We start from the raw sequence: 26,500 nt of genomic DNA on the forward strand, positions 1-26,500 counted from the left end.
TCGCGATCTCGCGGTCCGTGAGTTCAAGCCCCGCGTCAGGCTCTGGGCTGATGGCTCAGAGCCTGGAGCCTGCTTCTGATTCTGTGTCTCCCTCTCTCTCTGCCCCTCCCCCGTTCATGCTCTGTCTCTCTCTGTCCCAAAAATAAAATAAAAAAAAAAAAAGAAAAGAAAACTCAGTATGATCAAAAAAAAAAAAAAAAAAGAAAAGAAAACTCAGTATGATCAAAAAAAAAAAAAAAAAAAAGGAAAATAACCTTTCATCATAAATCTAGTAAGCTTTTCTGCCACACTCTAGTTTCCCCCTCCACAATGGTTCCTCTGACTTTCTTCATCACTGGGTCTGGGCTGGCCTCATTAGGTTTATTACACACCAGATTCTAAGAACTGAACAAAAACAATTCAAGATTAGATAAACTTACCTCTCCATTCTATTATATTTCTACGCACTCCTAAATAATCTAGACCAAGAAAGAGCTGTCACACTACTAAGTAAATAATGTACATTTATACTTACCAGAACCGGGTATAATTTGAGTTGGCATTAAATGTTTGTGATCATGAGGCTGTCCCTTCACACACTTCATCCAAGCATACAGTTCTTTATCTGTATGATTATAACATACATACTTTTATATCCATCATGGTTTTATAATTATAAAATTGATAACATATATGAAGAGCTTAACAATTATATAAAATACCAATAGCAGGCCTCAAATTGGTTTGGTTGGTTTTTAAAAGACTAAGTTCCACCATTCCGAGAATTTTATAAAAACAAGATACAAAACTGATATAATGTTATTTATCCTTTTCTGAAATTACCATTCTTTATTGTCATTAACGTATTAGTTACCTCTATCTTCCTTGTCTAAAATATAAGCTGTTAGAAAGCATTTACAAGTTATTGTGTAGGTTCTGGAGGGGAAAGTTGGAAAGTTTTTAAAGAAAACCAGTTTTAGACTGGATTTGAATTTTATTTAGTCTGAAACTTCATCAAACAATAGTTCTAGATTTTTTATGCTGACTTTAATGAGCTTTATGATATATATTGAAGCTCATAGAGCCACATCATAAGTAACTGTATGTCATCAAATTTATAGAAAAAGATTTCCTTGAGATCAAGGTATTGAATATTATGATAATTACTGTTATATAAAGCTATAACCTAGCCAATAGGAGTTTATCACAATATTTGACAGTGAAATAGAAATATATAGATAACAATATACAACTGAAGGCATAGAGGTAAAAAAAAGATACAATGACTATACTTTTAAAATTAACAGGACTGTGAATATCAATAGCAATGCAACTACTAAGGTTTATTATACATACCCTATCTTATTCCAAAAATGATACATGCTCATATACATGCAAACAGTATGGAAAAATACGATGAATTAATTTCTTTACTTGGGCAAAGGGAAAACAAAAGTAATATGGAAACAGGAAAAAAGAATATAAAATGCATGTGATGAAGTTTTATAACAGTGGAGCTAAGTTTTTAACTAAAAATATCCAAATATATTTGTATAGTTTTGAAGATAGGTAACTGCCCAGACTGCATTCCTTATTATAGCCTCAAATTTTTTAAAGATTTATGTATCTTTTGCATGTCACAGAAACACCCAGCTGTGATGTTTGGAAATGTGTCCCCACTCTAGGGGTCTTTTTGTTTATGTGTTGGGTGTCTAAGAAAAAGGCTCTAGTAATCTTATCAGTGGAAAAGATACTGATAGCTAAATCATGGTTTATCGAGGTAAGTATTCTGAAAGAGTTTGTTGGATATGAAAATGACATATATCATTTTTAGACATTAAACAGTTTTTTATCACTAAACACGACTTTACTTCTAATACTTTCACAATTCAAATCCTCTCATTTCATGAAGACTTTATCCCAAACAAATAACTAAAAATTTCAGGTTACCAATATGAGGTAGCTACTTCTAAAACTGCCTTGGATAAGCTTTTTCTAAAAACACTTTTATCACAAGAAAACGTGAATTTAGTTACTTCTTTTTTAAATTTTTATATTATCTTTAACTGTATCAACATGTAGAACACTGTTTTAGTGACATTTCATCTAAAATAATAGCTTCAAAGACTACTGTTAAATATAATAAAGACTTCTTCATTCTCTAAGAACTACGGGACAAATGGATACCAGTGGAAGCATATTCTTGAACATTTTGATCTGAACTTTATGGACCAATTACTCAGAAAAATCAGTTCATACGAGTTAAATATTCAATTGTGACTTATGTGCATGACCGTGTAATTAACAGGTCTTAGAATAGGCTTCAGGCTCCTACACACTGGAGTCTGAAGGGAGCAAAGCCTATCCTAAATTGGGCTACATTAAAAAACTACCTGCTGAAAGGAGTGGGTGGATCTACTAATCAGGATAAAAAGATGTAGATGCAGTTTTTATTCTAGGAAATCTGGACATTAATAAATTTACCAAACTTCTTTAATGTATTGGGGGGGGGAAACCTCACACACATATCATTTCCAGATGAATGATCCTAAAGAAAATGAACATTATAAAAATTTCAATTTACAGAAAGTTATAAACCAACCTCTAGAACTCTTCCTTTCCTTTGCCTTATAGCAATCTAAGCAGACCACAAATCCACATTTCTGGCAGACCCAATGAATGTTAAACAATGTTGCTTCACATGCATCACACATTTCCCGGACTCCTCTCACTGCTCTTTTCCAGGCGATTTTGGCTGAAACACAGAGAAATAAAAATTTAAAGGCAAGTATGCTCCTTTCCACACAATTTTCGCTGAAATACACAAACACAAAAATTTTATGGCAAACCAAGAACTCTGAAGGATATAACTAAAGATCAACAGATTTCTTGAATCAGTAATTCTCTTCAGAAGACTTACATCTAATGGAGTTTCTCAACCTTAGCACTTTTAAGATTTTTGACTGAATAATTCTCTGTTATGAGGGACTATTCTGTGCAATGTAGGAAGTTCAGCAGCATCTATGACCTCCACACATTAGATGTTAGTGCTCTACCATCCACTCCCGACCTTTCAGTCATGCAACCAAATGTCTCCAGTCATTACCAAACATCCCTTGGGGGACAAACCACTGATTTAGGAGAAAGGAAGATTTAGAGTAACTCATATATTAGGTGCTTTACATATGTAAATATAATTACTTTCTAAACAAAGCTATGAGGTAGTTACTCCCATCTTACAGTCATACAGTTAAAAGCAGGGAATAAAGTTGAGATTCAAATATAAATCTATCTGATTCTAAAACCTGTGATGAACCACAGCAGATTAAAAATAAATGGTATGGACTGTGTCTTATGCTGGCAAATGCTGAAGTTTCCCCATTCCACATCTGAAGTATCCTTATCATGCTAACTTATGTCATAATGGCAGAAACAGCATAGTGCTATTGTGACTTCATGAATTGTTAATACATTCAGTTGGAAAAGATGTTGATTTAAGTACACATAGGTGCCTTTGTACATAAAAAAAAAGTGTTATCAAATTAAAATGTCAGTAACACTAGATAAAATAAGGGACTGCTCCTATTAAATATACTTCAAAGAGAAATTCTTAAAATCAAATTTGTACAGTTGTATATTCTAAGTATTTAACTTCCTTACCATCCTTTTTCACCCAGGACAAAGCTGTTTTTTCAGATGTTACTAACTGACAGAACTTATCACCTATTATATCCAAGATGTATTTTGAAGTTTCTACGTCTAGTTCATCATCTTCATAATTTTCATGTGTCCATAAGCTCATAGCTTCATCGTCATATTGGTCAGGAGAAGAGAAACCATCTATTCTAACCACTCCATTTTTACTAAATGACAATCTGAAATATTAAAACATAAAAGGATTAGACACCAGTCCAGTTTTTTTTTTTTTAATGTTTACTTATTTATTTTGAGAAAGAGAGTGCGAGTACAGGAGAGGCAGAGAGAGGATCCCAAGCAGGCTCTGAGCTGTCAGCACAGATTGAGTCACCCAGGTACCCCAAGACACCAGTCCAGTTTTATAAAGTTGTAAATTTATAATTAATTTACACTTTTGTATTATAAACATGTAAATTACATTTGTTTAAAAAAAAACAAGAAAATAGGGTAGTCCTTCATATACACACACACTTTTCATTATTAATTAAATTTAACAAACTTAAATGACTCCCATAGTGTTACACAAATGGCAATGATAAGCAGCACCAATTTTAGGTTATTTCAAGAAATAAGATTTTTCCTATCAGTTATACTTAACTATTTATTTCAGTCAAATGAAAATTGTGTCTGAGTGTTTGATGAGGACAAGAGTTAAAATGTTGGCCAAATGTTGCCTAGAGCAATACTTTTATTTTATACATAATCTAAATCAACAACCTCTAATACTGAAAATGCCCTAAATCACCTTAAGACTTTCACTGGGAGGATTTAAAAAATACCAAGTATATATATACATAGTTTTCATTAATTAAAATGACACTTTATTTATTTATGATTTAGAGAAAAGGATGAAACTCTCAAAAGTTTATTAGGAACCCAACTAAGTATACTTAGTTCCTCTCAGCTTGCCATCCAATTTACTTAACTACTCAATTCAGAAAAGTTTAGGGTAAATGGAAAGCAAAATTGCCATTTTCTTCCGGGTTGGTAGTTATTCTTCAGTATCATAGTACTTACTCTATTTACTCTCAACTGGGGGATATCAGAAATTCATTACAATTCATTCTCTATTTTTCAGATGGACAACACCAACAACATTCCTTTTCCCAGGCCCTTTTCTCATTCTTTTATTACCTAAACCTTTCTTTTTTTTTTTTAAGCCAAATTTTCCCTTCATTATAATCCATCATCCTTTTTTGAACCAGATTTCTCCCTTTGTTATAATCTATTATCTTATTTCAGCTTTGTGTTATTATCTCTACCTGAAAATTTCTTTCCTTCAAATCTACTTTCCTTCTGTTTTCTTTTTCTTTTTCACTGCAATTCCATGTGCCCTACTTTCTACAACTATTCTTTAAAGTTGTTGATCCTTTGGGGATTGTTGGCTGGAAAAACCATGAAGTAAAAGTAAGAAATAGAACTTGGTTCTGTTCCTAACAATACATGTTCTTGGGGTCTCCACTGGGCCACCAGCAGAGGTGTATTTGCCAGAGCAAAGTGTTTCCTAACTTCTTAGGAAGTTGATGATTAGGAAAATATTTGCAGCTTATATTCATACACATTCATATGTGCTTGGTACGACTAAGGACCTTTTGTACTTTATCTCATTTAATCATGAAATCTCTTTGAAGTAGGTACCACTATAATTAGCATTATGCATATGAGATAGGATGAGCTATATAATCCTACTATAGTTAATAAAGTCATATAGGAAGCAAGAGAAAGAGCTGAATCTCAGGAATGACTGATTCTACCTGTGAAACGTGATATGGTAGTATGATATGGTACTGACAAACCCTTTTTCTAATTTTATAACTCATATTTTTATAGCTACATGTTTAACAAAACATGTGGGTAGTCCATGTAATGCAATGACTTTGGTTTGATACCTAGATTGTTTACCTAGATTTATAGACGATTTGTGATTGCTAACTAATATAAATGGTCTAAGTATATAACCATTTAAAAATTCCTTAAACCAAACAAATTGCTGCTTCCTATCATTTTCTAGAAAATACTATTTTCTCATTAAGGAAAAATAAATATCTCAGAAGAGAAAGGCCATATGAACACAAGTAACAAGAGAATATGAATTTAGTCACATGGTTAGATATTATTAAATTTATCACAAAAAAGTTTAATACTCTTTTCTGATGTTTCAGAAACAAACTCAAAAGACTCACTCCCACCTCTAAAAGAGACCCGCAGAATGGCAGTATAATTTCCAATATCCAATAGACATATTTTCCCCAATTACATATTTCTACTCACCGTCTAAAGTAGTAAAATCTACAAAACACCGGGGAGTGGGTTGGTTCTTCTCCTTTTTTACTCCGAATAAGTCTACATTCTCGGCACTTTTGCAAATTAGGCCCTATCTCACAGCAGGAGTCATCCTGTAAAAAGGATTCCCCAGTTTGCTTCAGCTTCTTGACTTTACGCCAATCTTTTAATACCGAACGAGGGATGCCAGCTGTAAAACCAGTAGGAAATTATTAGCAAGATTACAACTTTTTAAAAAAGTACACTCCTTGAGATAAAGTTCAAGACAAGTATACAACTGTCACAACATATTAAGACTGTAAGAAGCAGACATTATACTTCTAGGTCCTCATTAATAACTAAAAGTCCACAGCAGCATTTCTATTTACTTACTATTCTATTAATCAAATGAATTCTTATGTCAGTATACTGGAAATGCAGAGCTGAGTAAATCTTCCAGCTGATTGAAATCTTTATATATTAAATATTTATATTTGTACAATAGCAAACACAGGAATCATTCATTTCTATGTGAATCTATAGCTAAAAATATAGCCCTTCTACACAGGGATTTGGTATACACAGGAGAAAGTTATTTCAAGATCAAGATATTTCAGGAAGAATCTGAAGACCAAAAGTTAGTACTTTCAGAAACTACAGACTAATTCCAACATACTTATATTGTTTTGAAATATTTAATATGATTCTCCAAGGTAAGTGTGGTCCATTAAAGAGGTAATTTTATAATACCATTATTTGAGAGAAGAGGGGCTAATAAGCTGTCTCTTAGTATCTCTCCCTCATTTTGATGTCCTCCATTTGATTCAATATACTGATGGAAGCAGTATCTTTTAGAAAATAAAAGGGATGAAGAAAATAAAGAAAAAAGCCAGTATTAACTTGATGGTTTTTTTTGATGGTAGAAAAGGCATCAGAGAAATCAATCTAAAGGAAAAAAAAAAAAAAACCTCAAATGATTAACATTTGAAGAAATTATTTACTATGCTCTACATCACTGCACCATCATGTTTACTAACTTCAAGTTAATTGTTATAACACTGGCTCAAGTATCAAGTAGATAATCTGTCATCTACAGAGCAGGATTCAAAATATTATACATAAATTAAACTTTGCCTATTAAAAAAACTTTAAAGCATATTCTTTTAAAAACAACCTATGTTGGGACAAGCAAATATCAGACTCCTTTTTAAAAAAAAATTTTTTTTTTAATGTTTATTTTTGAAGGAGAGAGAGAGAGACAGAGCATGAGCTGGGGAAGAGCAGAGAAACGGAGACACAGAATCCAAAGTGGGCTCCAGGCTCTGAGCTCTGAGCACAGAGCGTGACACAGGGCTCGAACTCACAAACCGTGAGATCACAACCTGAACCGAAGTCGGACACTTAACTGAGCCACCCAGGTGCCCCCAAATATCAGACTCTTAAAAGTGTACTTACATCTGTATGTATGTCAGGTATGAGATTTACATAGTTTGCTCTTTCTGTCATGTTCAAAGATATTTCCTACCCTGTGCTTTCTAATCACTCTGATGTGTGGAAAAGAGGCAGTACAACTATTCTCCGGAGACGATCTAATTCTTGCAGAAATATGTAGCAGATCTCTGGCCTTGAGCTCCCACTATTACTTACCTGTTGACAGTGTAAGGAGTACAATGACAGCAAGAAAGCACATCTTAACATCGGAAGTACAGAGTTTAAGCTTCGGGATGGCTCATTTAAAGTGCTTCCAGTTATTAAGCACTTCTAGGACTGTTGCCTGGTTCTTTAAACTACCTGCTCTCCCCTCTTCTGTCTCTAACTTAGGACAAGCCATTTGGCTTAATCCACTAAAGAAAGACATATTATATGCACACACCACTTATGGAATAAAAATGTTTCCATAAGGCTTGTATGAAGAGTTTGCTATCTCCTCCACTGCATATAAGGCAGATTTCCCCTATAGACAGTATAAAAAATTCAGAGCTTTTAGAAGTCAGAATGAACAAGAATGGTACACTGCTCATAGATTTTTACTTGGCACACGTGATTTCAATCATTTATTTACTTTTTTTTTTCTGTTACACTTAGAATAAACTAAATTCAATGTATTTCTATTTTGACTAGAAAACAACTATTAACCAATATGCTTTTACATTACAGGTAATGGAACAGTTCAGAGAGTATGGATAACCATACCACTATGAACAATTTAAACAGTATTTATAGAACTGGACATTTCAAAGCAAATTTCAATTCTGTGACACAAAATAGACAATCCGAAACTATATTTAATTTAAATGAATGGATGAATTACAAAGACACAAAGTCCCAGGTCATAGAGACAGTTTGTGATATTGTGATTTTTGTTTCTAAACTAGGCAACACACAATGGTAGCGAACTCCTTTTATGAATTTTATTATGAAAGTATTCACATAATAAAATATCTTTCAAATCTATACATCTAATTTATTGCCAATATCTAAAATCTAAACTTTGAGAATAACACATTTAAATCAACAAAAAATACCTAGTATTCTTTCATGCCATAAGAACATTTTCATCCTTAGTTCTCAATTTACCAGCAAATACTCAATCAGCTGCTCTAGCCAACAGAAAACTATGGAGGAAGAAAATAGGAAACAAATACATGCTAACCTTTAATCTTTGATAGTCCATCACTTAAAAAAATTTTTTTTTGAGATATAGCAATTAATTCTGATTATATAGTCTAGTTTTGTGTGTCATAGGACTTTGGACATATTTAAATTTGATGGGTAATTTCAGTTCATAAAATTATATAAGAAATTAGTCACAGAAAAACAACCAACTTTTAATTAGCAGTATGGAAAGGCAGCAGATACGAAGACATTCCAAAGCAATAGATAAAATCTATTGTACCTGGCTTTAGAAGGTACTAAGAAACACACTATTATAGGAGTTATGTGTATATAACTTACACATGTGTAACAGTGTATGTAATCACATTACACTCTAAGTACTGACTTAACTCACTCTTTTTGACTATGACTGATGACAATCCCAATGACCACTCGATAAAGGTCATATTTAATTCACGAGGTAGATGATCCACTCAAATATGGAAGTTAGATTTATGAACTCCCAATTTAGAGAACTTTTCTAGACAGCCAGAACAAAGGCAGAACAACTCTGCCCATAATTCACAGATGGCAATGAACAGTCAATATTATTTTGGACTTGACAATAGATGGGGCTTAGAATACCCTCTCTGAGGCTAAATGTTAGTTACTAAGGAGAAGAGATTTGACTAAGCAGCACAACTTGGAGGGGGGTGGGATGCTGATTCCAGTCTGTCGTTGAACTCTTACTTGGGAACCTGTACATTCACTGTCAACATGAACTAGAATATGTACTTAAGAGTTAATTTTATAAACTTAACTTCACAAGAGTTTTCTAAGTGTTAAAAGTTGGAAGATTCCTATCTCTGTTTTCTGTAAATTTAACTCAAGTATCTATCTGTATACCCAACACCAAAGGAAATGTCATGTGAAACAGAAAAGAAACAATTATTGACCACACTATGCCTCCTTAAGAATTCACTGGGGAAGCAAAACACATGAGAAAAGAAAAGGCAACACAGTACACAATCCAATACTCAAATAAATGGCATGTATATTGTATCCTCCGATGTCAATCTCCCTCTCTTTCTTCTGACTATATTTGCATTTCAGTCTGTCAGCCTTTCTGTCTCTAGTAGAGCTTCGTTCTTTCACTTTCTGACTGTCCTTTTCTATGATTCCATCCTCCTGTTTTTCTGTCCTTCACTTTGCCTCTGGTTTCCACACAGGCATGTGAAAAAACCTCATTCAGTGAAAAGGCCCAAATACAAGCCTTCAAGCATCCAAAGTACTTCTTGAATGTCCACACTGTCAGATATTTCATATATTGTATGTGGATGAATACATGGATATAGTGAAACTATTAAGTGCTTTCTGCATTGTGCAACATACCTAAAAAGAAATAAGCAAACTGAGAAAAACTACTTCTAGAGTTAAAACCCTACAGAAACACTTTAGAGTGAACATTACACTTATTTTGCCTTGCTAAGGCCACAAATGAAATATAATCAGTTTTGAAACTTTTACTTACAGAAATTTTTCTTGAATGTAGAAATGAGCACACAAAACCACAATCCCCTTTTATTTAACTTTTACCCAAAATAAAGAACTTTTTGAATGAGTGGCAATATTAGTTAAATAGAAGGTAATTTCAAAAACCTTTCAATTTTGTTACCAGATGAGAGAAGGGATACAGGGCATATCCACACTAATTGAAGTGGTATTCTTCTAAAAATGTGACTTAAAGGAAGTACATGTGACTAGGATTTTTTTCACAACTACATCATGTTAAAGGTAAATAGCTAATTTTAGGAATCCACTTGACAGTACTTAGAAATGGTCAAAATTCTTTTTTTTTTTTTTCAACGTTTATTTATTTTTGGGACAGAGAGAGACAGAGCATGAACGGGGGAGGGGCAGAGAGAGAGGGAGACACAGAATCGGAAACAGGCTCCAGGCTCTGAGCCATCAGCCCAGAGCCTGACGCGGGGCTCGAACCCACGGACCGCGAGATCGTGACCTGGCTGAAGTCGGACACTTAACCGACTGTGCCACCCAGGCGCCCCGAAATGGTCAAAATTCTGAGTAAGTACTAAATCGGTTTTCGTCAGAATGCTAGGTAGAACATATTTCTACAAGTCTTTTAAAAATGGAGAGATAGGTCTTCTCTCATTTTCTTTTATAGGGTACTTGGGAAATGCAGAAATGAGGTCTACAAGCACATACATTATGCTAGGGCAGACAAATAAAAGTCAAAAGATGCCTCTGTGCTCACTCATCTTGACAGAACCTACACCATTATTGCAAGAACATGCAGCCCATTTTGCCTGAGATAAAAAAGTAATTAACTTACCACTATTACTGTTGCTCTGCAATTTCAATTTACTTTTTTCTTTGGCACTCCTGCTGAGAACCCCATTGGGTTTTAAATCTTCTTCTATTTCACCTTTTCTCTTCTGCAAGTCATTTTGCTTCTTTTTGTAAGTTGGCTTAGGTTGCCTCTTAGTCCTTTGCTCTGACTTGCTTTCACTTTCATCTGAGTCTCCACTTTCAGAGCCAGATTCATAAGTTCTTTTGGCTTTTCTCCTAGTGACTTTATCATCTTTTATGTATTTATCAACTATCATCTTACTATCTACACTATTTTGTATGTCATTAGATGTAGAGGCTATTAAATTGACAGAACATGGCTTGATAATTTCTGATACAGAATTCCCTGAATTTTCCATTTTATTAGTATTTTTATCTTCCTCTGAGTGTCTAGTAAGCCAGGCCTTTTTCAGTTTAGTATGGTAGTTAGGTTGACTTGTCTGGGATGCTTGCCCATTTCCTACAGAGTTTGCTTTGTTTATTGTACTACAGGCTACAGTGCTATCCGAGAGAAGGGAGGCTGAAGATGTCTGATTTTTCACAGCATTAGGCTCAGTCTCACTGACATTACTACTTTTATACTGAGCTGCAGCCAATGCTGCCTTGTGCTTTTTTAAATGGATAAAATCAGTTGTGCCTGAGAACCCAGAGCTGGGCTGAACAGCACTTCCTGTCTTACTACTGGCTGGTGTAACTGGAGCTGTGGTGCTGACCCTGCATTCTTGTATCTGAGCCACTGAATGACTGACACTTTTTGAAGAGGTACATTCTAAGGATTTAGAGGCCAAAATGGTATTCGATAAAGAGTAAATTATTTCTGAACCCCCCCAGCTGGAAACACTGGTGGTAGTGGCAGCAGATGTGAATACATCCGTTTTGGTATTACACACTGTATTTACGGCAGACATGACTGAACTGGGAACACTGCCCTGTGAGACAGCCTGGACATTTTTTTCAGATTTTATGTGAGCACTGTCTGAATTCACACTTGGCAGAATGATTCTTCCAGTCTCCCCAGCTTCTGCTGGTTTGAGACAATCTGTTTGATTTGCCCCAGTAGAAGATCTTTCACTAACTCGATCTTTGGAAGCTAACTGCATTGCTGGCACACTCTCAAGTTTTGTACTAGATGGTGGACGAACAATGACAGATGCCATAGCAGCCTGTGACTTTCCACTGCTTTTCTCCACATGCCATTCAGCTTTCTCTTTGCTGAGGTTATTATTAGATTTCCACATTTCTGACAAACTCTGTTCAGAAGAACTCTTAAAATTGGCCTGAGAGTCTTTTGGCTCTGGAATTAGAGTTGGAGGCTTTTGTGATTCTTGAACTTTCCCACCAGCATTTACAGGCATCACTGGGGTTAAAGTTGGAGGGGAAAGACTACTATAGTTGCTTTCCTTTCTTTCCAGGCTGTGATGGATTGGTGGGTGAAATACTGGTGCTCTATGTAAAGCAGGCATGCTCCGGAGTGCATTTGTAGAAGAAACTGTCAAATGGGTAGGACTCCTACAATCATTTCTGAAGGTTGTTACCGAGTGAGAAGCAATTTGATGGGGAAGATGTTCTGGTATCTTGCCTACTAAACCTTCACTTTCTGGTTGGTGTTTAATTAAGGGTGGAGGCTTTGAAAGAGAGGATATAAATGAAGTCAGAGTTTGAGGATTAGCTGTTGCAGCAAGGGTATTACTCTGTTTTTCAGTGTAAATATGTGAAACCTCTTTGGATGGATAGGACCTTGGTGGTTCATTGACCACACTATTAGACAATGTAGTGAAATAGTTACTTTGGGGCAAACTCTGAGGCACTGAGTGCTTCATTTTATAAAGATCAGATACTGAACATTCTACATCCTTGTCTTGTTTGACAATGACATGGCTTTTAGGGCTAGAAGATGACAATGCTACTCTGGAATAACTATCCCTCTCACCCTCAAGCCCCTTGATTTTAGTTGTAAAGGGAGCAACATCAATACTTTCTTGAAGGATTCGACGGTGTTCCTCCTTATATTTGTGTAATCTCTCTCCAGTCTCCTGGGGTTGTCTCTGTAATTGATTCAATACAGGATCCACAAAATGTCTATGCAATAGACCATCTTTTCCAGTCTGTGACCTATTCAGATCTAGGTCATTTTTTGCTGATGTGGATGCAACAGAACGTAACGGTTCAACGAAAGCTTTCCTCTCCAGTTCTCTGTAAAGAAAATACACATAAAGGTTTCTGTAACAACTTTTTCTGGTATGATATGAAGATAGCTTCTGTGTAATATTATGAAAGGAAAACATGGCTTTGCATGTACTTTAATAATACAGAGTACATTAGAAAGTATATCAAAATGGAAACAATAGTACTTACTCAAAGCTTAGTTTTAAGATGTTTCTTAACTTAAAATTATCTGTTTAGTTAGAAATCAAATTAAGAAAAACTATGAAAGACGAGGTATTCGTAAGTTTTAAGCATTGGTGAACTTACTCTTTATGGTGATCTATTAAACTTTTTGTCAATGGTGGACTGGAATGTGCTGTAATTTTAAGAGACCGATGAGGCTCTGCACTGGAAGGTCTGACAGGAATGTGACTAAGTAATCCAACACCATCTGCTGAGGTCACAGGGGTGGGCTGATGTAACCAGGGACTGGGAGAATTCTATTTAAAAAAATATATATATACATATACATATATATCAGACTTCAATTACTAGAAAAAGCTAAACACAGTTATCACAGCAGGACTTTAATGTATATTTATGAAGCATAAATGACCTTTTCTAAATATATCTTACAAGAACTATTCAGACAAATAAATAACATAATTATATGGATTTTTCCATGTGATGTAGGAAAATCAACCAGTATCATCATAGTAATTTCCAAACATTTGTTATTTTTTTTATATTGAATGCAGATCTTGAAAGCATTGTCTTTTAACTTCTAAATGTACAGAACCTAGTTCATCAGATTTCCTAACATTCTAATACCATAAAAATATGTACTGCTAATACAAAAAACAGAATTTGTTATTACTGAAGTACACGTCACCAGAAATAGAATTTCTGTTGTCAAAAATAACAAACTTTTTCAATGCATCAATTTACTTAGAATTGGCAGAATATTACATTTTGAAAGCCACTTGTACTTTGTTTCCACTACAAGCTATAAGCACTGTTGGACTATTAAACTTGGAAGTGTGGAAGTACAACAAAATTAATCTTTTATATATCAATATGCTGCCTTTCTCATACTGAATATTTGGTGATACTGATCTCTATGTTGATACTTAAAACTCTCTAATTACATGGGTAAGAATTCGTTCTATACTGACATTCATACACACATACACACTGACATTCTTCCAGAACATACTTTGTGGAGTTATACTTCACTGAGATATTGGGAAAATCCCCTTTGGTTTTAACAAAGAGAGTATATTTTACATCTCAAAGTGATAATGCAAAAGCAGTATGATATCTTAACAAAAACATGCTGCTGTAAAATTACTTGGATTAAAAATATACATTATAAAGCATAAACCTCACATAACAGAAAAAATACATATATACACATTAGACACACATGCACATATGCATAAAGATCATGCAGATATGTTTAAAAGGCCTCAGTTTTACACTATCCAAAAATTTTAAGCTACAATCACTTATGGCAATGTTAAATTTTTGACTATAAAATACCAACAAAAATTATTTCCTAATTGTTTCTTCACTTCTACTCACAATATTAGGATTAAGAGATCTTCATTTTTGTTCAAAATGTTAAATTCACTGCTTTATAACTTTACATAACAAATGAAAATGTGATATGCTTGTTTTTAGTTTAACAAGTTTGTGACCAGTTAAGAAGACATTTTATGCCCTTATATATATATGGAGGCTAGACTGACACAACTGAGAGAAAAATACTACCCAAGCCACTTCTAACAGTTACTTAGACTGATTTTTCAGGGTTGGGAAATTATGGAAGACTCAAAACGATTTGCCAGCTCTCAGTTCCCATGTGTTCTAGTCTGTCTTTGTCCAGTATCAGCTGCATCTACATTTGTGACACATGAGAGTGAACGGTCAGAGTAAAATGTGGGTGCATTAGGCACTAGGGTCACCAGGCCTGCTTTCAATAACGGTAAAGAGGATACTGTAGTAATTAGTGACTCTTCATTGACTTCAACTACTTAATTTATACATTCCAGTAAGATTCTACCTGCCACAAGTTCAATAGCACCATCAAGAATGGAAATGGGAAGCTTATGGATCAGATCAACATAAGCAAAATTCTTCTAGAATTGAGATACTGCCAACATCAAATGTGGGGATGTTGGTGCAGAATAAATTGTGGAGTTCACTAGTGACTTCATTAAAGAAGACCAAAACTCACACAGAAATGGAGTCCAAAGGAGTTGATTATTTATTATGGGGTTAAACCACAAGAAATATCCTTTAAAACTGTCAGAACTCTAACTGCTAGCTGATGTCCCTTTACCAACAAGGTAAACAATCACAACTTAGGAATCAAGGAAGGACTTACTACCATAATCTATGTCACCACTGCTACCCAGAATATAACAATTCCTCTGACAGACTTGGCATGAGGAACACCACCCTTGCATTTATTACCAAGGCTCTACATAAGCAGTATTATCCCTAAGTGAGAAGCTCACTAGCATTACCTTCCAAATCGTCACCCCCTCTTGCCTAACTTGTGAAAGATGTCAAAAATACAGAAGTTCATTGCAGCACTATACATTATAGTCAAGGGGCAGAAGTTACCCATAAGTCCACTGACAAATGCATAGAGAAAATGTGGAATATACATATAATGGAATATTACACAGCTTAAAAAAAAGAAAATCATGTTACATGCTACAACATGGATGAACTTCAAAGATATGCTACATGAAAGAAGCCACAAGACAAATACTGTATGACTGCATCAAATGGAGTATCTAAAGCAGTCAGAATCATAGAAACAAAGTAGAAAAGTGGTTGGCCAAAGAATAGGGGGAAGAGGAAAGGGAATTAGTGTTTAATGGGTATAAAGTTTCAGTTTTGCAAGATGAAAATGTTCTAGAGATCTGTTGCACAACAATGTGAATAAAGTTAACACTATTGAACTGTACACTTAAAAATGATTAGGATGGTAAATTTAATGTTAATTGATTTTAATCAATCAATCCATCAATCAATCAAGTTTTAGAAATATTCTGGGGAGACAGCTGAAGAGCAACTTGAGCTGCACCAAGGACAAGGACTAAGTTGTCTGGTGGAGTTTAAGACACCCATTCTCATTCTTTTTGATACTGTGGATGGTAATGCCCTCAACAATCACTTCTTAGCATGAAAATAAATGTGGCAAGAGAAACCACATTCGCCCATGAGGGAATAGGAGCTCTCTATACCACCACCTTCAGCAAAACTCCTCACATTTGATGTTGGCAGGACTTCAGTCCCAACTTTACTCCCAAATACCAGAAGTCTCCAACTTAGGCACCCTTCTGAGAATAAGAGCCTCAGAGAGTCACAGCTTGTAACATACCATCAATATTATATCTAGCTGGGAAACATAAAAATTTGTCTTGAGAATAATTTAAGATATATATCCAATTTATATATATGCTTATATATAATTTATTTATATCCAATTTATATATATATATATAATTTACACATAACTTTACATAAATTTTAATCCACAAATTGTACTTGTAATTTAGCTGAGCATAATTATAGATATGTACCATAATAAGTTATCAAGACATTCATTCTTCATAATAGATATGTCAGAACCAATCTAAAAGTTTTACTTCTTTAAATTGGCTTTTAAAAGTATGTAGGCTTTTCTGAGATATCAGCTTCCATGGTTCCAAAGTTACTAAGTATCAAAAGTTTCACTATGATTGGAAAAATTAGTGCTTGAAAGGTTCTAACATATTTTATAATAAGACAAAAAATTAATGGGATATTGGAAACGCACTTGTATACATGTTGATTAATACACATACATTGATGGTGCCAAACCACAATGTAACTTACCCTCCTTAAAGAAGATTCAGCATTAACTGCATTTTCTGGGTGAACCCACTTAGAAGAAGGTAGACCAAGTCCTGAGTATGCATGTGTTCCATTTGGATATTGCCAAATAATTGGATAAAGTCCAAGCTGATTATATGAAGCAGAAGGATGGGCTTGTCCAAGAAGATGAGGGGACTGATGCTGTAATAACTGTTGCTGTTGCTGGTGTGCTAATGCTAAGTGGCTCAAGCTGCTGGCGTGAGCAGTCTCTAGTCGTGGGTGGCCACCAAGTAAGGAGGCAGCAGGCACTCCAGGTAACACAGTAGGAAGTAAATGAGGGTGATGAACAGAATGGTGTGGACCACTAGTCAGAGGGTGAGTGTTAATGGTAGGTATTGGAGTTTGACTAGATGATCCCGCAAGTAAGTGAGGTGCAGGAGTTAAGGCAGGGTGATGGGTACCTGGATTTAAACAGGTTCTATGGGATGAAGAATGAAGAGGAAAGGGATGCTGGTTTAAGAAAGGTGAAATGTGATTAGTTCCTGTTTCTGACCCAACAAGTGCAGGATCTCTGTAAACTGTGAAATGCTCATTTTTATCAATGATAAGAGGGCTCTTTGTAGCTTCTAAGGTACTGCCTCGAGTAGGAACTGAATGAAAATTGCATCTTGATAACTCATGTTCTATCTTGTTTGCCAGTCTTCTCTCACCAGCAGCTTGGCTGTTCACATAATTGGCCTTAGACTTTACAGAATCAGGAGAATGGGTAATTTTAGGTTTAAGAACTTCAGGTGAGGGATTTGATTTTGTCTTGTGAATATCTACTGAAGTATTAAGTTTAGATTTTACTGTCTCTGGGGGTGGGCTTCGCTTATGCAGCTTATCTTCTGTGACAGAAACTGCACTCAGAGAAGAGATATAAGAGACATACTGGTTTTTCTCTTTTTCCATATTCAGGTGATCATTTCCTGAGGAAGCACTCCTAACATTTGATTGGGTTAAATCTACTTTAACTACATCACTGACCCAGCTCTGGTCGGAATCTTGTTTTGCTGTTTCCAAGTATTTTGCATTTGCAATAGAATGTTTTGAATCACTAACATTAGGATCCATTTTCTGAAGTGTTTGAAGGCCAAAGGTACTGGAGGTTTCCTGAGCCACCTTTTCTGAATTAGTGTCATTCGTAATATCAATAACACATTTTGGTGTGGGTGGTCTGGACACAAATTTCTCCTTTGGTAATGATTCCACTGTATGTGTTTTTTCCATATTGCATTCTTGAAGAAGTAAATCGTTAGGATTATGATCAGAAAGTGTGGCCTGCTCTGATGAACGAATAATCATTTTGTCTTGAAGCTGAGCGTCAACAGACTTCTGCTTCTCTGCTTCTTCATGTTTTTTATCTTCCTGTATTTGATCCCAGGGAGGCTGGCTGTCTATTATTAGTGTCTCTTCTCCTACCTTCTCATTATTCTGGGATTTTCCTTCTTCTCCATTTACCTTTGAAGTGTTTTTATTTTTCAACTCATTCTCTGGCTTCTGCTCTGAGGAATTATTTATTATTCTCTTATTTGAATTTTCTGAGTCACTGCTCTCAGAAAAGTCTGAAACATTGTCGGTTCGTAGTCTTTTCATATTTAGTTTCTTTTCATCTTCCTCAGGTTTCCTTCTTTTATTCATCAACTGTTTGTTTTTCCCTTTAGCATTTTCTGTAAGATAAAAAAAGGAACAGTTTTATTTTGCATAACTAAAATATTAAATAAGTACCTTTTAAGTGTATTTTTGTTTTATTTGTTCTCATTCCCTTAAAAAAATTGAGTCCTACCTCCTCGTGCTATATACTCATACTTTTCCTCCTTCATCTTCTCTTCATCTGGTATACTGCTATCTGAGCCCTTCCTCTTACTTGGACGAATATTTCTTTGTTGCTGTTGCTGGTGTGTATTCTGTTTTGGTACAGCAGCTTGGGAGTTCATTGCTGGTCTGGGACTATTTGCTTGGGCACGTGTATAATGACCCTAAAAATAACCGATTGAACAATGATTATTTATTACCTGATCCTAAGTAATCTAAGGAAAAATATGTATATAATAATACATCATTAACAACATACATACGTGAACAGCGTTGCTATTTTGACTGGCGCGAGACCTTCGCCGTGATGTGATGCCAATATTTTCACCTTTTAACAAAGAGTGAACAACATCATCTAGAAAGGTCATTTGAACCATAGAAGGATCGACATTCTGTGGTTCTAGTACCTAATCCACAACACAAAACAAGAACAAAAATTAAATCCAATCAGCTAGTCGATATAATATTAGGTAATAACTACTGAGTAGAAAATGTTTAAAAATCAGTTTGGGATACTTAATTCATAAGATACTGTCAGACTTGCAATAGATCAGTTTTAGTCATCAAACATAATATTAGCTTGTTTAACATTCTGAAACCTACTGTTTCTTCTGCTAACCAAAAATTTAAAAGCAAATATATTTATTGCAAGTATATCTTAAAAAAAGCAAGGCTAAGAATCAATTAGGAGTATAATGCCAAGTCATAAAATGTATTTTAAAAATAGGAATTTCTAGGGGTGCCTGGATAGCTCAGTTGGTTGGACATCTGCCTCTTGGTTTCATCTCAGGTCACCATCTCATGGTTTTATGGGTTCAAGCCCTGCACTGGGCTCTGTGCTGTCAGCGCGGAGCCTGCTTAGAATTTCTCTCCCTCTTTCTCTACCCCTCCCCCACTCCCTCTGTTGCTTTCAAAATAAATAAATAAACTTTTAAAAAATTTAAAAGTTAAGGGGTACCTGAGTGGCTCAATCGGTTAAGCGTCTGACTTCAGCTCAGGTCATGATCTCAGTCTGTGAGTTTGAGCCTCACATCGGGCTCTGCACTGACAGCTAGGAGCCTAGAACCTGCTTCAGATTCTGTGTCTCCCTTTCTCTCTGCCCCTCCCCTGCTCGCGCTCTGTCTCTCTCTCTCAAAAATAAATAAACATTAAAATAAATTTTTTTAATGAAAAAAAAAAAAAGGAATTTCCAAAAAGCAGCTATAAAATAAAACTAGGAAAGTAGAACTTAAGAAGAAAATGACAAAAATTGTGTAAATGAATACAAATGGTAATAATTTTTTAAAAAGACATGTTAAAGAAGTAACTATTTTAAAAACTAAAGGCAATTCTATGTTCCATTAAGAAATGAAAGTTTGCCACCATTTTAGGAAAAACAAATAAATACAATTAACCAATATAATTTATTCAGCAATTTGGCTAAAATTTTAAGCAAAGCATTTGAACTGTTTCTAAAGGGGTACTCAATTATTCAGAAACCCTCCACAATCCACTCAGGTTGCAAGGTGTAAATATTTTTTTTTTTTTAGCTACAGCTTTGAAAGATTTGAAATCAAGACTTTCAGACTGTTCTTTAAAACTTCATATGAGGGGTGCCTGGGTGGCTCAGTCGGTTAAGCGTGCGACTTTGGCTCAGGTCATGATCTCGCGGTCCGTGGGTTTGAGCCCCGTGTCAGCCCCGCTGACAGCTCAGAGCCTGGAACCTGCTTCTGTTTCTATGTCTCCCTCTCTCTCTGCCCATCTCCCGCTCGCACTGTCTCTCTCTCTCTTTTAAAAATAAATAAACATTAAAAAAATAATAAGATAAAAAAATTTTAAAAACTTCATATTAAATTTATATCCTTAATACTTAAGGGAGCATACCAACTATGAAACTTGACTTGAAAAGAACTACAATGGTGTGCATTAGTTTTCATTAGTGAAAAGCAATCATTTGGGAAATACATTTATTACTGGAGATAGAAAAACAGATTTTAAGAAAGAAAATATTAGCTGATGAAAGGATTTAAAAAAAAAAAAAGAATACTCAAAAGAGTTTGATGCTTCTATTTCAGAGACTTATTTGATCAGTGTTGAAATAAATTTGGTATCACTATCTCACTATGACCTAAAGTGACCTCTAATAAACATCAGATACACTTAAACTTATTAGAAGTATATTACTACAGAAAAAACTTAAGAGATGAAAATTATTTACTGCAAACTTATTGAACCATTTTTTGGGAGGCATGGACTATCTGAATTGTAAGTATCTCTCTTCGAAAGTATTATTAACTGGACTAGTTACCTGATCATTCATAACGATCATGGTGCGAGTGAAGAGATCATGATGAGTAATTATGCCAGTAAACCACTGGGTGGCAGAGTCTTGTCTATATACTCTCACTCTGTATCCATTTAAGGAATAAGGACCTTAAAAAAACACACACACACAAGAAATAGGGGTATCTTAAATGGAGACATTTTCATTGAAGAATACCTTTTAGGAGAAACAGGAGCTTTGTGATAGATGAGTAATATTTTCAAATATTGGTTTTTTAAAAATGTATTAGAAGTGACTACATATACCTTAGCGCCAGATCACTGTGAAGTTATCATTAAACACACTCTGCTACACATATATGTTCTAACTCAATGGAAATAAAATACTTAAAGTATTTTGGCATCATGAGTTAATAAAAGGACAATATAAAATGTAAAGTTATAGTCGACTAGAAAGTCATAAGGCTACAAAGCTACTTAATAGGTGTGGGGTACAGGACTACGTGGCTGAAATGAAAAGGTAATTTGGGATTCCATTATCTTGAGTTTTCTAGTTGCCAAAACTCTACATAACAACTACAAATTTTAATTCTTCTGTTGACAGCTAGAAAAAGCTGCCAAAGTCTTGCAACATACAGAGATTATTAAGTGAATTATAAATATGGCACTAAAAGGCATTCTAAATAAAGAACTATGGTGTACTTTTAGATTAAACTCACTTTTTAAAGGGAAGGATTAAATAATAATTATATATATCTGCATATATTCACATTTACCTATTAAAACAAGTCAGTCCACAGAAGAGAATAATGGGAGATAAAAATTTCTTCAATTCAGGTACTAAAATGGTATCAAATATTTAAAAGTTTAACAAGAACTGTGAGGGATCAGATGGAAACTGATACACCTTGATGACAGCATTATACATGGACAATTTACAAACGCTTTCAAAATGTGTTAAGTGCTTAATCTTCTTTAATTCTCATTATTTTGCCTCTTATAAAAATTAAGAATATGAAGTTGACAGGTCAAATAAAACTTTTAGGTGAGAGATCTAGGAATGAATTGATTTTTAATTCCTGGGCATACAGTTATAAGCCATTTAACATATCAATTAATGGTTTAATATTTATTTGCCAGTTTCAAAACAAAACTATGCTAATGTTGGCCTGAAATACAAGTCAATTAACAAATGTATAGAAAATGTTCCACTTGACCTATAAATTAAATATATTTGGAGCCATGATAATCGATTATACAAACTCTAGTCTTTTCTAACTGTGGAAGAATAAGACTCTAAGAATGTAATCTAGCAACAGCTTACAGAATAAGTATGATCAATTTTCAATTTCTATTAGCACAATTTTCAATTTTTAACTGTCTTATTCCTACCACAAAACACAATTTAGAGTCTGCCTCAAATAATTCTGCTTAGGTTGAACAGGGACTATACTGCCTCAATTTTTCACCTCTATAAATAGGGTAAGAAAACAAAAGTTGCTAAAATATATTAGCCTGGCATCTTCAATCAATTGCAAGGAAAAGAGGAAAAGAGATCGGACACATCAACCCATTAAATTGTGGACATTTTTTGGATCCCCTGATTTAAAATACATAATAAAATAACAATAAAAATCAATCAAACCTGTTAAAAGTCATTTGAGACATTTACGAAATAAGTGAAAATTTGAACTTGAGTATCCAGTATTTAATATTAAAGAACTATTAATTTGGGGGGGGGGCATAATAATGGTATGCTGGCTTTGTTTAAAAAATTCGGCGATGACTGAATTTGATGGAAGGAAACAGGAGCGTGGATGGGGCAGGACCAACCAAGGTTTTATAGCTGTTAGGGCTGGAAGATAGGCACATGGAAGTTGGCTGAAATATACTATTTCTATGCATTTTTCATATTCTCTATAGTAAGTTTTAAAGAATATTTAGCCTAAGAAGAATTTAATACATAGATGATCTGCTCTATAAGTACCCATACAAAGCAGAGTAGCCACACCTTAGAGATGATCCCTATTATAACTGAAGTTAAATGACATGGAAGTTGAGGGTTGAGATAAATATGGGTATTTAAAGACAAAACTGCTTTTTAAAACCATTCAACAAAATATCAATACTTCATGCCATATTATCCTAGTTTCAATTCAATGTCACAAAAAGCTTATATGATTTTACAAATAGAAAAATAAATCACTAAGAATTATAAAACCCCACTGGTTTGAAAGTCACATGTTATAGACAAATTTATAACTTACTAAAAAAAGAAACAAAACTAAAACTAGTATGATGGTCATTGCTGAGGAAAGTGAACTGAAATAGGCCACTTTTATCAGATACTAACAGCATTCTTCAAAGGAAATCATTTGTGGCTTTGGGCAATCCTTTACTCAAACAATGCTTCCTTCTCCAGGAAGGACACACCTAACTGTATTCTGTAATATGGAAATTTTCCTATCAACAAAACACCTGTGTGGTTATAATTTCATGCCAGTCATTTAACTCAGATGAGCTAGTAAGCTGGTGAAGTTATGAGCTTTCTACTGAAATTATGATTTTGCTATTTTCCCTCGACTGGACAGAACTCAAAATATTAAACTAGGGCTTCTATTTATTTATACTGCATGTAATTGAACAACCAAAACCGAACATGAAAAACTGCCCAGTTCCAAAAAAAATTAATGCAGAACTTCAAAATAGTTACCTTGCATAAAAATCTCCTGAACCTTTTGTTCCTTTACCCAGACTTTCACTTCTTCCTGAAGTTGCGGGTTGTCCCTGAGAACTGGGTTTAGGCTGTCTATGTCGTCCTAGAATTACAGATTAAAAGAAAGGTCCATGTTACGCTGTCCTAACGTTAATATTACGAACTCTCCCTCCTATATTTTCTAAGGATTGAAGAAAATTCCTTCATCTAAATGTATGTAAAAACACAAATTCATAAGTTATAGTTCATTAGCAATTATATAACAGCAGAGCATAAGAAATTAACCTATGTAAGATTTGATCCTTGACAACAATCCTAGACAAAATTTGAAATTTACTAATGTGTTTTCTAACTTTAAGTGTGGCCTTAGATAAGTCACATTTTTAAGGGTTTCAGGATGAGAAGCAATATACAAACCAAATAGCATCAGGTCATCTAAGGCTGGTAGCAAAAGAATCGAGTTGAATATTTTAGTGACAATACATATATACATAGATGAATTACCCTCTTCCCATAATGCCTAAAATGTTTTAAACTACAAAAGTCATTATCCACTCTCTTGATTTAAATGCCATCAAATTCAGTTCTACTCAAACTCATCTGACCAGTAACTTCACTGCTAAAAGTTTTATTTTTTCAACCCAGTGTCAAAGCATCCAGGCAATTAAAATTACATTATTGATGGTATTATCCTCATAACAGGGTGGATCTAGACACAGAAACAACCGGTTCTCTCTCCTTGGAGATGTGAATCACACAGTCACATGGTTTCCCACAATCTGTTGGTCCCCCGCTGGACTCTTTGACATTCTGTTCTCTCTCTCTCAAAGCACCTCTGCTGCTCCTGCATTTGAGGTCAGCGGCAGGAGCCCTAGAGTAGAGCTGGGAAGAACAACAAAGCAGCACTGTCAATTGGCGGCCCTTATAAAAGTGGACTGGCAGATCATGGAAACCAGTGAACAGAAGGGAGCAGAGTGAAGGGAATTCTATCTGGTGAATAAAAATAATGTGGCAATTTCGAAAAGTCAAAAAGTAGCTGAAGAGTACAAAGAAGGACCCCTAATCAAGCAGGTCATACTTCAGTCTTCTAGTGTAAAGTTTATCTAAATAAAGCTTTTTCTTCTCATCTCATGACCTTAAGGGGCTATCATGTATGTATTTTTGCAATAATAGTGTGGCAAATACTCTGATATTTCATTTATACCTAGTGAATACCAACCAAGAGGAAGAAATACAGGCCTTCAAAGTTATCAACTATATTCCTTCGCAAATAAACTGAAATGCTACTTTACAGAAGGAAATACTAGAGTGGAAAAGTATCATACAAAATGTAGATAAAATCTGTCATTTTGGGGGAGGGGGTGGAATGTCCATGACAGGTCTTCTTTTTTGTAAAGAAACTTTCTAGCAATCCCTTTTTTCCACACTCCTTTAATAATACACTGCACACTTACTTACCCTCTTTATTTTAGGAACAGAAAATACCATGGAAAAGTTCAGACTCTAAACCTCTTGATGCACACCAGGTGACAGTCTATTCTATGACAAAACAAAGGAAACATTCTATCTCCCAAGGAAAACCATTACCATTTCCAGATAGCTCTGACAACTATCAAGTTCTTTCAAAGTCTTCCTTACTTTAACTTCCACACACAGATCCAAGCTTAACTCTTCGAAGTCAACAAACAAGTCTAATCACTTCCCTACCTTATAGTTCTTCAAACATGTGCATTCTGGTTTTGTTTCCACAGCTATGAATCTTCTCTAAACACCTGTCTTTATTATAACCACTCTTCCCTTATTCTAGACACTTAAATGGAAAAAAGATGGGCACTTGTCTAGAAAAACACTACACAATCACCTGGGTGTCACTGCTGACTTCTTCTTTTTTAATTTTTAATGTTTATTTATTTTTGAGACAGAGCAAGAGACAGAGTGCAAGCAGGGGAGGTTCAGACAGAAGGAGACACAGAATCTGAAGCAGGCTCCAGGCTCTGAGCTGTCAGCACGGAGCCTGACGTGGGGCTTGAACTCATGAACCATAAGATCTTGACCTGAGCCGAAGTCAGACGCGTAACCAACTGAGCCACTCAGATGCCCCACTGCTGACTTATTTTAAGTTTACTATGGTCTACTACTTCCAATCTTTCATACTTTGGGGTAGAAGGGGTATAAACTGCTGTTAAAGCAACACTGGCAATACTTCACAGACAGTCATGGGTATGGTCTAAAAAACCAGTTTCCTGTATTGAAACCTCACGGTTTTGGGCGCTGGGGTGGCTTAGTCAGTTAAGCATCTGACTTCAGCTTAGGTGATGATCTCACAGTTCATGAGTTTCAGCCCCGTGTTGGGCTCTGTGCTGACAGCTCAGAACCTGAAGACTGCTAAGGATTCTGTATCTCCCTCTCTTTCTCTCTCTCAAAAATAAGTAAATAAACATTTAAAGAGAAAAGAGGGGTGCCTGGGTGGCTCAGTCGGTTGAGCATCTGACTTTGGCTCAGGTCATGATCTCGCAGTTTGTGAGTTCGAGCCCCCTCACCCCACCCAGTCAGGCTCTGTGCTGACAGCTCAGAGCCTCAAGCCTGCTTCCGATTCTGTGTTTTCCTCTCTCTCTGTCCTTCCTTCCCCTGCTCATGCTGTCTCTCTCTCTCTCTCTCTCTCTCTCAAAAATAAAGAAACATTAAAAAAAAAAAAAAGAAACCCATGAAACTTCACAGTTTAAAACTACTAGGCGTAGGGGGGCCAGG

General features: G+C 35.1%; 1 protein-coding gene across 8 annotated transcripts in view; it reads right to left on the reverse strand.

The window, feature by feature from the left end:
- The window catches only part of JMJD1C (jumonji domain containing 1C), a 267,089-nt gene that overhangs the window by 22,739 nt on the left and 217,850 nt on the right, over positions 1-26,500 (reverse strand). For 5 of the 8 annotated variants that reach the window (XM_086679808.1, XM_086679810.1, XM_086679811.1 and 2 more), the window contains 11 exons: positions 23,750-23,855; positions 21,062-21,186; positions 19,038-19,181; positions 18,746-18,938; positions 16,942-18,629; positions 13,375-13,547; positions 10,886-13,095; positions 5,947-6,148; positions 3,640-3,854; positions 2,582-2,734; positions 515-604 (listed from right to left, as the gene is read on the reverse strand). In XM_086679808.1, coding sequence (XP_086535934.1) covers positions 515-604; positions 2,582-2,734; positions 3,640-3,854; positions 5,947-6,148; positions 10,886-13,095; positions 13,375-13,547; positions 16,942-18,629; positions 18,746-18,938; positions 19,038-19,181; positions 21,062-21,186; positions 23,750-23,855 — 5,299 coding nt within the window. Of the gene's footprint in view, positions 1-514; positions 605-2,581; positions 2,735-3,639; positions 3,855-5,946; positions 6,149-10,885; positions 13,096-13,374; positions 13,548-16,941; positions 18,630-18,745; positions 18,939-19,033; positions 19,182-21,061; positions 21,187-23,749; positions 23,856-26,500 lie in introns of those variants that run through there. The other 3 variants (XM_086679809.1, XM_086679813.1, XM_086679814.1) reach the window with 3 other exon arrangements.

This window comes from Puma concolor, chromosome D2 (assembly GCF_028749965.1).
Source record: "Puma concolor isolate L17-30 chromosome D2, mPumCon1.1.hap2, whole genome shotgun sequence".
Taxonomy (NCBI): Eukaryota; Metazoa; Chordata; class Mammalia; order Carnivora; family Felidae; genus Puma; species Puma concolor.